This window comes from Salmo trutta, chromosome 35 (genome assembly GCF_901001165.1).
Source record: "Salmo trutta chromosome 35, fSalTru1.1, whole genome shotgun sequence".
Taxonomy (NCBI): Eukaryota; Metazoa; Chordata; class Actinopteri; order Salmoniformes; family Salmonidae; genus Salmo; species Salmo trutta.
The window spans coordinates 27,438,560-27,453,468 of NC_042991.1; the positions used below are offsets into that span (position 1 = coordinate 27,438,560).

Sequence of the window (14,909 nt, forward strand, 5' to 3'; positions counted from 1 at the left end):
CTTGAGATCATTGATAAGATCCTCCCGTGTAGTTCTGGGCTGATTCCTCGCCGTTCTCATGATCATTGCAACTCCACGAGGTGAGATCTTGCATGGAGCCCCAGGCCGAGGGAGATTGACAGTTCTTTTGTGTTTCTTCCATTTGCGAATAATCGCACCAACTGTTGTCACCTTCTCACCAAGCTGCTTGGCGATGGTCTTGTAGCCCATTCCAGCCTTGTGTAGGTCTACAATCTTGTCCCTGACATCCTTGGAGAGCTCTTTGGTCTTGGCCATGGTGGAGAGTTTGGAATCTGATTGATTGATTGCTTCTGTGGACAGGTGTCTTTTTAAACAGGTAACAAACTGAGATTAGGAGCACTCCCTTTAAGAGTGTGCTCCTAATCTCAGCTCGTTACTTGTATAAAAGACACCTGGGAGCCAGAAATCTTTCTGAGTGAGAGGGGGTCAAATACTTATTTCCCTCATTAAAATGCAAATCAATTTAGAACATTTTTGACATGTTTTTCTGGATTTTTTTGTTGTTATTCTGTCTCTCACTGTTCAAATAAACCTACCATTAAAATTATAGACTGATCATTTCTTTGTCAGTGGGCAAACGTACAAAATCAGCAGGGGATCAAATACTTTTTTCCCTCACTGTATCTTCAAAAGTGATATAAGCTCAGGATCTGTTACTGTCCTGAATGGCACCCTATCCCATAAATGTGCTACTTTTGACCAGAGCCCTATGGGACGTGGTCAGAAGTAGAGCGCTATATTTTGCCCCACGACCCCCAAAAAGGAGTGGTTCAAAGGTTACGACCCAGTGCACGCACATGCACACGTGAACACACGCACACAATCGCTTCGCAAACGTAACCATCATTACAGCCATAAACAGTAGGGGTGCAACTTTGGTTTTAGAAGTGGGGGGAGGGGCATAACCTGGTGAGAGTTTTTGGGCAACAAAAGCTCATTTCCTGCATTTTAAAAGAAATATATGTATATGTCCCTTTTGTGGTCACTTATTGTAAATAAGTATCTAAACACTTCTACATGAATGTGACTCCAAAATGACATAATACATTAAATTCTATTGGGCGCAAAATAATCTGAAACACAACCAAAACAAACAGCAAATGCATCCAACAAATGTGTAGAGTCAAGCTTGATGTAGTAGTCATTTTGTGCTATGAATATGATAAATACTTAAACTTTTACTAATTTAATACACATAAAATGAATTTGTCCCAATACTTTTGCTCCCCTAAAATGGGGGGACTAGGTACAAAAAGTGCTGTAATTTCTAAACGGTTCACCCGATATAGATGAATACCCTCAAATGAAAGCTGACAGTCTGCACTTTAACCCCATAATCATTGTTTGATTTCAAATCCAAACTTTTGGAGTATAGAGCCAAAATAAGAAAAAATGCTTCACTGTCCCAATAATTTCAGAGGGCACTGTAATTCATATCATAGGCCTAACAGTATTGTAGAGCTCTTTTTACTTTCACACAATATAGCTGGATCGCCCCTGTCCTGTCCCTAGGGGTCCACCGCCTCGCAGTGCCCCAACCCAACACACCCCACTCAGCTTTAGGATCTTAGTGAAACATTCATTATTGGTTTCAGGTGTGTTAGGCCAAGTCCAGAGTGACAACCAAGGGCCAGGCAGACCCCCAGGGCCAGGACTGAGCAGCCCAGCAGCTAGGGATTGCCTAAATAGGTATCTCCCCTGACGTGGGCATGTTTTCAATACAGACTCCTTGCGTTGTACAGTATTCCATATAAGCAGACCTTATGAAAGTTGCACAGTATACCTTTAATCTTCTGCCATCCATTGTGACATTGTGGGAGGATAACCAACCTTCCAATTAATGGCAATGGATTTCTTAGTTGCTATAAACGCTACATTACAGTTTCTTCTGATAAGTCCCCAGTATCAACATTTCCAAGCAAACAAAAACAGGGAGAAAGGAGAGTATGTAGACATGCTGAGATAAAATAACATACTTTTTGTCAGAATTCAGCCAACCTTCACAAGAGCAGAACATATGCAAATATGTCCCCTTTTGTGTTTTACACCTCCAGCAGAGGAATTACATTTCTGACTGCATGATATTCAGTTTCACTGGCATATAGTACATTCTGTGGAAGGTCTTAAACTGCAGTAATTTATGTCTGAGATTATATGAATATGGGCATTCAAACATATGTATCAATTCATCATCAATAATGTCTCCCAGGTCTTTCTCACATTTTTGTTGTACATGTTTTGTGTCATCGGGAAAAGCCTATCAACCCTTGATAGAGTTTGAAAATCAACTTTATAGATGTTTGTCAGACTGCCTTAAAATAGTTTCAATCTTTGAAGCTTCTGGCTTGTCCAGTGTTTGTTGCAAAGAGAGAATAAAGTGCTGTATCTGCAAAAGTTCACCTCCGCACCGTCAGACTGGTCTTCCCTGGCTGCCTGACCCTGCTGAGACCCCTGTCACCATCTGACCCTGCTGAGACCCCTGTCACCATCTGACCCTGCTGAAACCCCTGTCACCATCTGATCCTGCTGAGACCCCTGTCACCATCTGACCCTGCTGAGACCCCTGTCACCATCTGATCCTGCTGAGACCCCTGTCACCATCTGACCCTGCTGAGACCCCTGTCACCATCTGATCCTGCTGAGACCCCTGTCACCATCTGACCCTGCTGAGACCCCTGTCACCATCTGATCCTGCTGAGACCCCTGTCACCATCTGATCCTGCTGAGACCCCTGTCACCATCTGACCCTGCTGAGACCCCTGTCACCATCTGATCCTGCTGAGACCCCTGTCACCATCTGATCCTGCTGAGACCCCTGTCACCATCTGACCACGCTGAGACCCCTGTCACCATCTGATCCTGCTGAGACCCCTGTCACCATCTGATCCTGCTGAGACCCCTGTCACCATCTGACCCTGCTGAGACCCCTGTCACCATCTGATCCTGCTGAGACCCCTGTCACCATCTGATCCTGCTGAGACCCCTGTCACCATCTGATCCTGCTGAGACCCCTGTCACCATCTGATCCTGCTCAGATGAGACATGACAAATAACTACCTTGGTGTACATTTATACATGAATGTTATCCAAGAATAGAATCAAAGGTACAATAATTTAAATGACCATTATTCCCAGACTGTAGCCCAGCCATCAACTCAAGATGTGACTTTGTATCCCTTCACTCATTATAATATACTGCAAAATTCACCAGAGCTCTGTAGACTGTACTTCCATGGCTGTCTGACCCTGCTGGGACACCTGTCACCATCTGATCCTGCCAAGACATCATGAGCATAATGTTGTGTACTGACTGTGCATGACAATGAAGGCTGTAGAGCTGTTTATACCATGCATGAAAATCTATGCACTCACTACTGTAAATTGCTCTGGATAGAGCATCTACTCAAAAGGAATGAATTGACCATTACATTTCACATAGAAATAAGTTGCATTTTCAAAGAAACTGGAAAACATATCAAGCAAGTTTTTTTATATTCCATAAGTATTATCAAATGAAATGTTTTATTCAGACTCAAGTTACAAATGCTGGTAAACATCCAAATACATGTTTTAATTTCAAATCACAAAAGTAGTGCATTGGACCTTTACTAGTCCTGTATCAGCGGACCGAGATACGTCTTCAGCGCGAGCAATTCGTTTTTCTTCATAATATAAAATTGCCATACATCCAGGGAGGCTATGCAAGAAATGCAATACATTTTAGACAATTAACGTTAGTAGTCAGATTATGTGGACCAGTATAATGTCACTCTGTCATCGGTCAGGGCTAACAGGCATCTAACGGTAAATTGCATAGATGTAATGCTAGCCTATATCAATCATAGCTACCTTGTTGAACTATCCCGGACTATTTTTCTTGGCCAAGACTAACGTTGAGCCAAATCCTGCAATCATCCCAGCAGAGGCGACAGTCGTCAGGAAAGCTGCACCTGAAAAAGGATAATGGGACGTTGTTTATGGGTCACAAGAATTTGTCGTATAAGTAAACAATTAGCTAGCTACAGTAGCTACTACATTTATAGCGATACAAAAACGGCTATTATTATATTCACAAACAGTACAACGATCGATAGATAAGTAGTCGCTTGCCTTTCATTAGCTGTAGTTTCTCATCGTTTTCTGTGACATTCAAAGTCGTGTTTATTTTCAAAGCGGTCATTTTGTTTGTCCGACACTTAAATAATTACGGTGGAAACATGCTCAGCTAGGAACGTTTAATTCGCTCTAAACTACTCTATCTACATACACATTTTTGGAGCCACGAAAATCAATTGTAGCATACTTATTCAGTACTATGCATTTGAACATTAGGATGTTTATTTCGATTTGAGAGTAGTATACTCCATCTTAAATACAAATACCGATACTACAATTCCCATGGCAGTACTAACGTGTGCGCGCATGTGTTTGTTGTTGGGACCGTTGTACTGTAGGCAGCCGCAACACAGGCAACGGGTGGCGAGCTGTTGTTGCAGTGATACAAATGTCTCTGCTTTCAAAACCATGAAGGCATGAACATAAGATTACGCGTCTCCACAACAACACTATAAAATCATTATTTTACCGAATCGAGAGAACTTTGAGAAACGAAGACCGCGGACACGACGTTATTGTACTGGCGGCTTGATTCGAGAGCCGTGCACCTCTAGAAAATCAAATCGGCGCTATTCCGCAGTAAAATGCTCGTCTTTTATTTTGCGTATATCCTCGTTGGAGAATTGCATTTTTATACACCGAGTGGCTAAACGATTGGTTGACATATATCTTCTCTGCACTTAAATGTGAAAAGCATTATTCTCTTTTAAGGACACTCGAAGGACGTCTTTATGACTGGGTTTCTTCTCGCGTCCTCCACATTTTTTGATTGCATTGTGTTTACATAAGTCTGGCCAGTAACACCTCGCTACTAGCTACAGTTACAGTTTTTAAAAACACAATGGAAGTGTTATTCAAACAATTGAGGCTATGTTTATTTTCACACTGACAAAGTGGCATAGCTGATCAAATTCAGGAGGATGCACGTCCAGAAAATGAAACTTATTTGAAAAAGTATTTAAGATTTTTTTTGGTACTGCAATGTATTGTACAGAAATGTACATTTTCTGACAGCATTACATCATCACTGTGCCAAAGGATCAGGAACAAGCACGGAGCACGTCTTTAACCCCATTTATCAGCTGCCCCTGAATTCTTTGTATTGTTTTGCAAGGTGCACTATTTACAGATGCATCTCGGACTTGATGAGCCGGTGCGAGAATGTCAGTATAATCAGATCTGCACGCACAACTCATCGTCTATGGAGACCTCCGGGCACAAAAAGAAGAGGACTCCCCGCAGGAAGTGGCAGATCTTCCCTGGCCGAAATAGATTCTACTGTAATGGAAGGGTCATGATGGCGAGACAGACCGGGGTCTTCTACCTAACCCTGGTCCTCATCATGGTCACCAGCGGGCTTTTCTTCGCATTCGAGTAAGTGCAAATTACACTACAGTAGCTCATGCAAGAACTCATTTACAGGTGTGAACAGTCGTTTTTAAAATACTGCCAAAGTTTTTAAGTGTGCCAAACTTAAAGGAAATTTAAACCTAAAACTATCTTTTGGTATTTGTTTCATTAGTTCATTGGCGATATAGTCTCAAAATGTTTTTCATGTCAGCAATCAAGTTTTCAAGTTATATACCTTCAACATTTTTTTTTTAATAAAGCAGGTATAATGGCTCTATTTTGAAAGTTTTATATCTTGAAAACTAATGACACATATACCAAAAGAAAATGTCAGAACCCCCCCCCCCCCCCACACACACACACACACACACACTTTGCTTTTGCTACCCCTCTAATCCTTTTCCGTCCCAAATGGCACCCTATTCCCTATACAATGTGCATCTTTTGACCTGGGCCCTGATCAAAAGTAGTGCCCTATGTAGGGAATATGGTGTCATTTGATACACAGACCCCACTGATTTATGAATGTAGCTAATTGTCTACCTTTATATAGAAAGAGTTTGTGCCTACAAGCTAGGGAGTATGCAATCTGGTTTCCGCTCAGGTTATGGATATGTCACTGCAACCTTAAAGGTCCTCAATAATGTCACCGTTGCCCTTGATTCTAAGCAATATTGTGCTGCTATTTTATTGACTTGGCCAAAGCTTTTGATAAGGTAGACCATTCCATTCTTGTGGGCCGGCTAAGGAGTATTGGTGTCGCTGAGGGGTCTTTGGCCTGGTTTGCTAACGACCTCTCTCAAAGAGTGCAGTGTATAAAGTCAGAAAATCTGCTGCCTCAGTCACTGCCTGTCACCAAGGGAGCACCCCAAGGCTCAATCCTAGGCCCCACACTCTTCTCAATTTACATCAACAACATAGCTCAGGCAGTAGGAAGCTCTCTCATCCATTTATATGCAGATGATACAGTCTTATACTCAGGATTTTGTGTTAAATGCTCTACAACAAAGCTTTCTTTGTGTCCAACAAGCTTTCTCTACCCTTAACCTTGTTCTGAACACCTCCAAAACAAAGGTCACGTGGTTTGGTAAGAAGAATGCCCCTCCTCCCACAGGTGTTATTATTACCTCTGAGGGTTTAGAGCTTGAGGTAGTCACCTCATACAAATACTTGGGAGTATGGCTAGACGATGCACTGTCCTTCTCTCAGCACATATCAAAGCTGCAGGCTAAAGTTAAATCTAGACTTGGTTTCCTTTATCGTAATCGCTCCTCTTTCAACCCAGCTGCCAAACTAACCCTGATTCAGATGACCATTCTACCCATGCTAGATTACGGAGACATAATTTATAGATCGGCAGGTAAGGGTGCTCTCGAGCGGCTAGATGTTCTTTACCATTCGGCCATCAGATTTGCCACCAATGCTCCTTATAGGACACATCACTGTACTCTATACTCCTCTGTGAACTGGTAATCTCTGTATACCTGCTGCAAGACCCACTGGTTGATGCTTGTTTATGAAAAAACATCACCAAATTCACTGAGAATACACTACATGGGATGAGGAAACAATACTCAGAGCCGCAGCTCCATACTACTTGTCAGACATAGTGAACTGATACTTTATACTCGTTGTTGGGGTAGGATTGGTGTAGGTTTTGGGGGGTCCATGGGTGGCTTTTGGCTATTTCTTTGGATTCCTCATGTCTAATTCATTCTTAGAAATAAAGTTTGATCCAAATTGGATGTTCGGTACCACAGTGAGGGAAAAAAGTATTTGATCCCCTGCTGATTTTGTACGTTTGCCCACTGTCAAATAAATTATCAGTCTATAATTTTAATGGTAGGTTTATTTGAACAGTGAGAAACAGAATAACAACAAAAAAATCCAGAAAAACGCATGTCAAAAATGTTATAAATTGATTTGCATTTTAATGAGGGAAATAAGTATTTGACCCCCTCTCAATCAGAAAGATTTCTGGCTCTCAGGTGTCTTTTATACAGTTAACGAGCTGAGATTAGGAGCACACTCTTAAAGGGAGTGCTCCTAATCTCAGCTTGTTACCTGTTTAGAAGACACCTGTCCACAGAAGCAATCAATCAATCAGATTCCAAACTCTCCACCATGGCCAAGACCAAAGAGCTCTCCAAGGATGTCAGGGACAAGATTGTAGACCTACACAAGGCTGGAATGGGCTACAAGACCATCGCCAAGCAGCTTGGTGAGAAGGTGACAACAGTTGGTGCGATTATTCGCAAATGGAAGAAAAACAAAATAACTGTCAATCTCCCTCGGCCTGGGGCTCCATGCAAGATCTCACCTCGTGGAGTTGCAATGATAATGAGAACGGTGAGCTATCAGCCCAGAACTACACGGGAGGATCTTGTCAATGATCTCAAGGCAGCTGGGACCATAGTCACCAAGAAAACAATTGGTAACACACTACGCCGCGAAGGACTGAAATCCTGCAGCGCCCGCAAGGTCCCCCTGCTCAAGAAAGCACATATACATGCTCGTCTGAAGTTTGCCAATGAACATCTGAATCATTCAGAGGACAACTGGATGAAAGTGTTGTGGTCAGATGAGACCAAAATGGAGCTCTTTGGCATCAACTCAACTCGCTGTGTTTGGAGGAGGAGGAATGCTGCCTATGACCCCAAGAACACCATCCCCACCGTCAAACATGGAGGTGGAAACATTATGCTTTGGGGGTGTTTTTCTGCTAAGGGGACAGGACAACTTCACCGCGTCAAAGGGAGGATGGACAGGGCCATGTACTGTCAAATCTTGGGTGAGAATCTCCTTCCCTCAGCCAGGGCATTGAAAATGGGTCGTGGATGGGTATTCCAGCACGACAATGACCCAAAACACACGGCCAAGGCAACAAAGGAGTGCCAGTCTCCAGACCTTAATCCCATAGAAAATCTGTGGAGGAAGCTGAAGGTTCGAGTTACCAAATGTCAGCCTCGAAACCTTAATGACTTGGAGAAGATCTGCAAAGAGGAGTGGGACAAAAGCCCTCCTGAGATGTGTGCAAACCTGGTGGCCAACTACAAGAAACATCTGACCCCTGTGATTGCCAACAAGGGTTTTGCCACCAAGTACTAAGTCATGTTTTGCAGAGGGGTCAAATACTTATTTCCCTCATTACAATGCAAATCAATTTATAACATTTTTGACATGCGTTTTTTTGTTGTTATTCTGTCACTCACTGTTCAAATAAACCTACCATTAAAATTATAGACTGATCATTTCTTTGTCAGTGGGCAAACATACAAAATCAGCAAGGGATCAAATACTTTTTTCCCTCACTGTATATTTATTGAATATTATATTAATCCTATAAATTAAAATGGCCAATTTGGGTTCAATCAATTATTATATTTCAACAAAATAATGTTGCAGGAATGGTAATTGTATCTGTTTCTAACAACAGAAACATTTTTGAACAATCTGAGATGGTGGGTGTCGAAATCCAATTTTCTGTGCTTTTTGAGGTGGAACGACCCCCCCCCCCCCTTTTCAAATGGTCACAGAGCTTAGTTTTCGCCAAGCAGATGGAATTTACTCCACTCAGTCAAGTGTCAAACTTTGGGTGAGCAGAGCTCCAAACATTGCAGAAACCTAATGGTTCTCAATCCTCATTGGTCAGGAAAGATATTTGTGATAGTAATTACTAATGAGTTACTTGTTTTTGGGGTCAGGTGAATGCATACCTTGGTGGGCTGATGTATTTCATTTGGGTTTTCCAGGGCTCTGACATGCATAGATATTGAGAAATATGAACACAAGGAGGTCTTGTGATGGTTGTGCAGTCCGCGGGGTCGGGGGTACAGGACAAACCATCCTTTCAACTTAGACAGCGAGTCTCATAGTCATCCTCTGGGATCCTGTCTCTCACGTTGAAGGTCTGAAATGTTTTCGTGGCTCTCTAAGCTTCTGCAGGTTTTCAAAGGGTAATTTTTAAAGGTTTATATAATTGCAATCTTTCAATCAAGATGGGTTCAAATTCATAAACATTTTGGATTTGCCTGAACATTTCCATTTTAGTCATTAAGCAGACAAGCCTGTAATTCAATGGCCTAGGCTATTCATTGAGTGATGAAATGCCACAGATGTAAGTCAGTCAGATATGCAGATGTCTTCAATTATACATTTGAAGGACAGCTCATAGGCACACTGTTATGACATGCAAATTCATTCATTTGAGAGTGATACCGATCCTAATATTTAAAGAGAACTGGGAGATGACTGACAGATATTTTCCGATCGGTCTACCCATCTCCCTCCCGTCTTTCCTTCTCTGTTGCCTTTTATTCCTCCCACGTTCCCTACCTTCCAAAACATGGCACCCGAGTGTTCCCGTTTCCATGGTAACAGTTTCCTCTTAGGCTCTTTGTGTCCTGTCGAACCAACAGCCTGCATCTCCAAGGCAACTGGAGAAGAGTCACCAATTGTTCCAGTTTGATTTGGTCTCCATCCCAAATGGCATCCTGTTATCTATATAGTGCACTACATCGGTAATAGGTTGCCATTTGGGACTCAGACTTGGTCTCTGTTTGTTGTGTTTGACTAAAGATAAGACTAAAGTAATTGCACTCCTCTAGCCAGAACGGAGAGCATCTCTAAACTACAGCCAAAACATTCATCCATTTATAGTCCAACATGCTCTGGGATTTGCCTGGGAAACATTGGACAAATGGGCCAATGAAACATAACAAGGACGAATTGTGTCGTGATTCAACCTTGGAATGGATCAACTTCTGGTTACTCATTGCATTGTATAAAGCCTGAGAAAACAAAATGAGAAACTCATGCCTGAATGTTTACACATCTCCAACATTTGCATTTTAGTCATCTAGCAGACGCTCTTATCCAGAGTGACTTACAGGAGCAATTAGGGGTTAAGTGCCTTGTTCAAGGGCACATAGACAGATTTTTCACAGAGTTGGCTCAGGGATTTGAAACGGCGACATTTCGGTTACTGGGCCAACCCTCTTAACTGCTAGTCTACCTTTCAAGCTTTCATTCAGACACTTTTTTTCAGTACAGTATCCAATACTATCCAGATTCCATAGTCTTTACCAATGGCATAGTCTTTGTATTTCCAAAGGCAGTGGGATAGTGAAGTGCAGGTAGAGTGAAAGAATCACTCTACCATGACCCTACCCCAACCTTTCCCTCCACTGTGTGCCAGCTCTCCAAGCCAGCCCTCTGACAATTATCCATGTTTTCTTTACAATGCCAATAACAACATTGGCCGATAATCTCCTCTAGTCTACAATGGTAGACATTTTTTAAACAGGACTACTTGGAAACTTGCTGCAGCTATTTCCAATCCCAGCATGACGAACTGATAAGATCTGAGTTTCAGTCTAATTCAATTCCAGCGTAGCCGCCACACAGAGCCAAAGTAGCAGCCATACAGATCTCATATCAGTTCACACTGACTATGCTAAGTGAATAAAAACATGGATTTTCACTTCATGGCTAGTACCTTTAAATATTTAATATAGTTTTATGCCTAGACTATAACCTGAAACCAATTACTCAAACCTGCGCTCAACATGCCTCACTCATTAAATGGGGATCTTGATGTCCAATATTGCAACAACCCATAGAAGACTTTAGGGAACAGATGTGGGGTTAAGAGATTTTGATTGGATATTGTGCCCACCAAAATATTAACGGATTACATGGACATGATGCTTCCCAATCCTTTTTCTAATTCAAATCAAATGTTATTGGTCACACACACATTTAGCAGATGTTATTGCGGGTGAAGGGAAATGCTTGTGTTCCTAGCTCCAACAGTGTAGTAGTATCTAACAATTCACAACAATACACACATCTAAAAGGAATTAAGAAATATATAAATATTAGGATGAGCAATGTTGGAGTGGCATTGACTAAAATACAGTAGAATAGAATAAAGTATATCCAGATTAAATGAGTAAAGCAGTATGTAAACAGTGATTAGTGTTCCATTATTAAAGTGGCCAGTGATTCCATGTCTATGTATATAGGGCAGCAGCCTCTCAGGTGCAAGGTTGAGTAACCGGGTAGTAGCCGGCTAGTGATGGCTACTTAACAGTAAATAACAGTCTGTAACAGTCTGAAGGCCTTGAGATAGAAGCTGTTTAGAAGCAGTCTCTCGGTCCCAGCTTTGATGCACCTGTACTGACCTCTCCTTCTAGATGATTGCGGGGTGAACAGGCCATGGCTCAGTTGGTTGATGTCCTTGATGATCTTTTTGGCCTTCCTGTGACATCGGGTGCTGTAGGTGTCCTGAAGGGCAGGTAGTTTGCCCCCGGTGATGCGTTGCGCAGACCGCACCACCCTCTGAAGAGCCCTGCGGTTGCAGGCGGTGCAGTTGCCAAACCAGGCTGTGATACAGCCCGACAGGATGCTCTCAAATGTGCATCTGTAAAAGTTTGTGAGGGTCGTAGGGGCCAAGCAGAATTTCTTCAACTTCCTGAGGTTGAAGAGGTGCTGTTGCGCCTTCTTCACCACACTGTCTGTGTGGGTGGACCATTTCAGATTGTCAGTGATGTGTACGCCGAGGAACTTGAAGCTTTTCACCATCTCCACTGCAGTCCCGTCGATGTGTATAGGGGCGTGCTCCCTCTGCTGTTTCCTGAAGTCCACAATCAGCTCCTTCGTTTTGTTGACGTGGAGGGAGAGGTTATTTTCCTGGCACCACTCCGCCATGGCCATCACCTCCTCCCTGTAGGCTGCCTCGTCATTGTTGGTAATCAGGCTTACTACTTGTGTCGTCTGCAAACTTGATGATTGAGTTGGAGGCATGCGTGGTCACGCAGTCATGGGTGAACAGGGAGTACAGGAGGGGGCTGAGCACGGACCCTTGTGGGGCCCCTGTGTTTAGGATCAGTGAAGTGGAGGTGTTTTCCTACCTTCACCTGGGGGCGGCCCATCAGGAAGTCCAGAACCCAGTTGCACAGGGCTGGGTTTAGACCCAGGGCCCCGAGCTTAATGATGAGCTTTGAGGGTACTATGGTGTTGAAGGCCAAGCTATAGTCAATAAACAGCATTCTTACAAAGGTAGCCCTCTTGTCCAGATGGGATAGTGTAGTGTGCAGTGCGATGGCAATTGCATTGTCTGTGGATCTATTGGGGCTGTAAGCAAGTTGAAGTGGGTCTAGTGTGTCAGGTAAGTTGGAGGGTTGGAGGTGATATGATCCTTAACAAGCCTCTCAACACTTCATGCTGACAGAAGTGAGTGCTACGGGGCGATAATAATTTAGTTCAGTTACCTTTGCTTTCTTGTGTACAGGAACAATGGTGGACATCTTGAAGCAAGTGGGGACAGCAGACTAGGATAGGGAGAGATTGAATATGTCCGTAAACACTCCAGACAGCTGGTCTGCGCATGCTCTGAGGACGCAGCTAGGGATGCCGTCTGATCTCTCTGGAAGGAGATCCTCGTCCTGAGCTCGTCTACTTTATTGTCCAGAGACTGAACATTAGCGAGTAATATACTCTGAAGCGGTGGATGATGTGCACGCCACCTGAGTCGGACTAGAAGTCCACTCCGAATATCTCTTCTCCCCAGGCGGCGTCTTGGAGCAGCCTCAGGGATAAGTTCAATTGCCATGGGGGGCACGAACAAAGGATCCAAATCGGGAAAGTTGTAATCCTGGTTGTAATAGTTGTGAGTTACCGATTCTCTGATATCCAAAAGTTATTTCCGCCAGTATGTAATAACACAAAAAACATTCTGGGCTAATAATGTAAGAAATAACACACAATAAAATAAAATACTACAAAGTTGCTTAGGCGCTAGAAGCTGAGCTGCCATGCCTGTCGGCGCCATCTTACGTCTGTCGGCGCCATCTTAATACCTATCTATGACCCCCTGTATAATACCAGGTAGGAACTTCCAAAATCTTTCCAAAAATGTTTGTTTTGGGCTTATGTCCCAAATGGTACCCATAGGACTCTTTTGACAAGAGTCCTATGGGCTCTGGTCAAATGTAGTGCGCTATGTGCCAGTTCGCGTGCAACCATGATCTGCAAATGATTGAGATCCTCTGAGAGGAGCCATAGTGGAGTAATTTAGGAATTTCCCCACCAAGCCAAGAATAACAGCATCTGGGGCTGCTGTCCTTACTAACCCATAGGACCAGTCTCACTCAAGTTGTCCTCTCACTCAAGTTCAAGTTTTATTGTCACGTGCACAAGTACCGTGAAATGCTTAACTTGCAAGCTCCACAGTGGCTGTCTCCCAAATGGCATTATATTCCCTATATAGTGCACTACTTTTTACCCTCAATATTGTGATATACAATTGGTAGTTAGTGTTGTCCCATTGCTGCAACACCTGTACGGACTTGGGAGAGGCGAAGGTCGAGAGCCATGCGTCTTCCGAAACACAACCCATCCAAGCCGCACTGCTTCTTGACACCTGCTCACTTAACCTGGACGCTAGCCGGGTTAAGTGAGCAGTGTACAGCTGGCAACCAAAGTCAACATGCATGTGCCCGGCACGCCACAGGTAGTCACTAGAGCACGATGGGACAAGGACATACCGGCTAACCAAACCCTACCATAACCCTGACGACGCTGGGACAATTGTGCGCCGCCTCATATGTCTCCCGGTCATGGCCGGCTGCGACACAGCCTGGGATCGAACCAGGGTCTGTAGTGATGCCTCTAGCACTGCGATGCAGTGCCTTAGAACACTGCGCCACTCAGGAGGCTGTAGTGCCCTACGTTTGACCATAGCCCTATGGGTCCATTTGTATGGAAAAATGCACATAACTCCATACCATTGCCATATGTACAGTATGTGCTGCTATAGACCCAGGCAGGGGCGAAAATCTGATATCAACTTTGGAGGGGACAATTACATGAAATTTTCTCAAGAGCAATTCCTGAGGGGGACACCAAAAGTAGTGCTGTAACACATAGCCTACATTGTAATATGGTAAATGTATATTGAGGAACCAAAGAAATAAGGTGTTTGCCGTACTCCTAACTACTGGTACCCAAAACTACACAACTAATCACAACAGCAATATCATTGCCTTTAACAAATCTTAGTTCAGTCACCAGTTTAAGTTGAGAGTGGGGGTATCCATGGCATTTTCCAATTATGTTCCTATTTTACAAGTCAAAAAAATTGAGAACCTTTCATAATGTTGCCAAACAAAGACTCAACAAACTTACCTGAGACTCCCTGTCTCTGCCAGTCTGTCCCTGCATATCTGTCCCCAACTCTGCTGTCTGTGTGCCATCTGTTGCCTGCTCTGCCTAATGACATCATTGTGAAACATTTCCATTAGAATTTCATTTCTTTCTTATGAACATTTTATCAACTAGTCTTTGAGATATTAGGCTACTAGGGTTCTTACTATGCGTTTTGGTGTATTGAAAAATACTCTGATGTCCGTCTTTTATTT

At 43.2% G+C, this 14,909-nt stretch overlaps 1 protein-coding gene and 1 long non-coding RNA gene across 4 annotated transcripts in view; one reads left to right on the top strand and one right to left on the bottom strand.

The window, feature by feature from the left end:
- Window positions 1-3,502: 3,502 nt before the first annotated feature.
- LOC115174975 (uncharacterized) lies at window positions 3,503-3,967 on the bottom strand. The gene is made up of 2 exons (XR_003871889.1): window positions 3,871-3,967; window positions 3,503-3,718 (listed from the first exon to the last, which is right to left on the bottom strand). It is a non-coding gene; the product is annotated as an uncharacterized LOC115174975 (long non-coding RNA).
- Window positions 3,968-4,157: 190 nt separating this feature from the next.
- The window catches only part of LOC115174974 (probable palmitoyltransferase ZDHHC14), a 34,690-nt gene continuing 23,938 nt past the window's right edge, over window positions 4,158-14,909 (top strand). For 2 of the 3 annotated variants that reach the window (XM_029734054.1, XM_029734055.1), the window contains exon 1: window positions 5,267-5,511. In XM_029734054.1, coding sequence (XP_029589914.1) covers window positions 5,267-5,511 — 245 coding nt within the window. Of the gene's footprint in view, window positions 5,512-14,909 lie in introns of all 3 variants that reach the window. The other variant, XM_029734056.1, reaches the window with a different exon arrangement.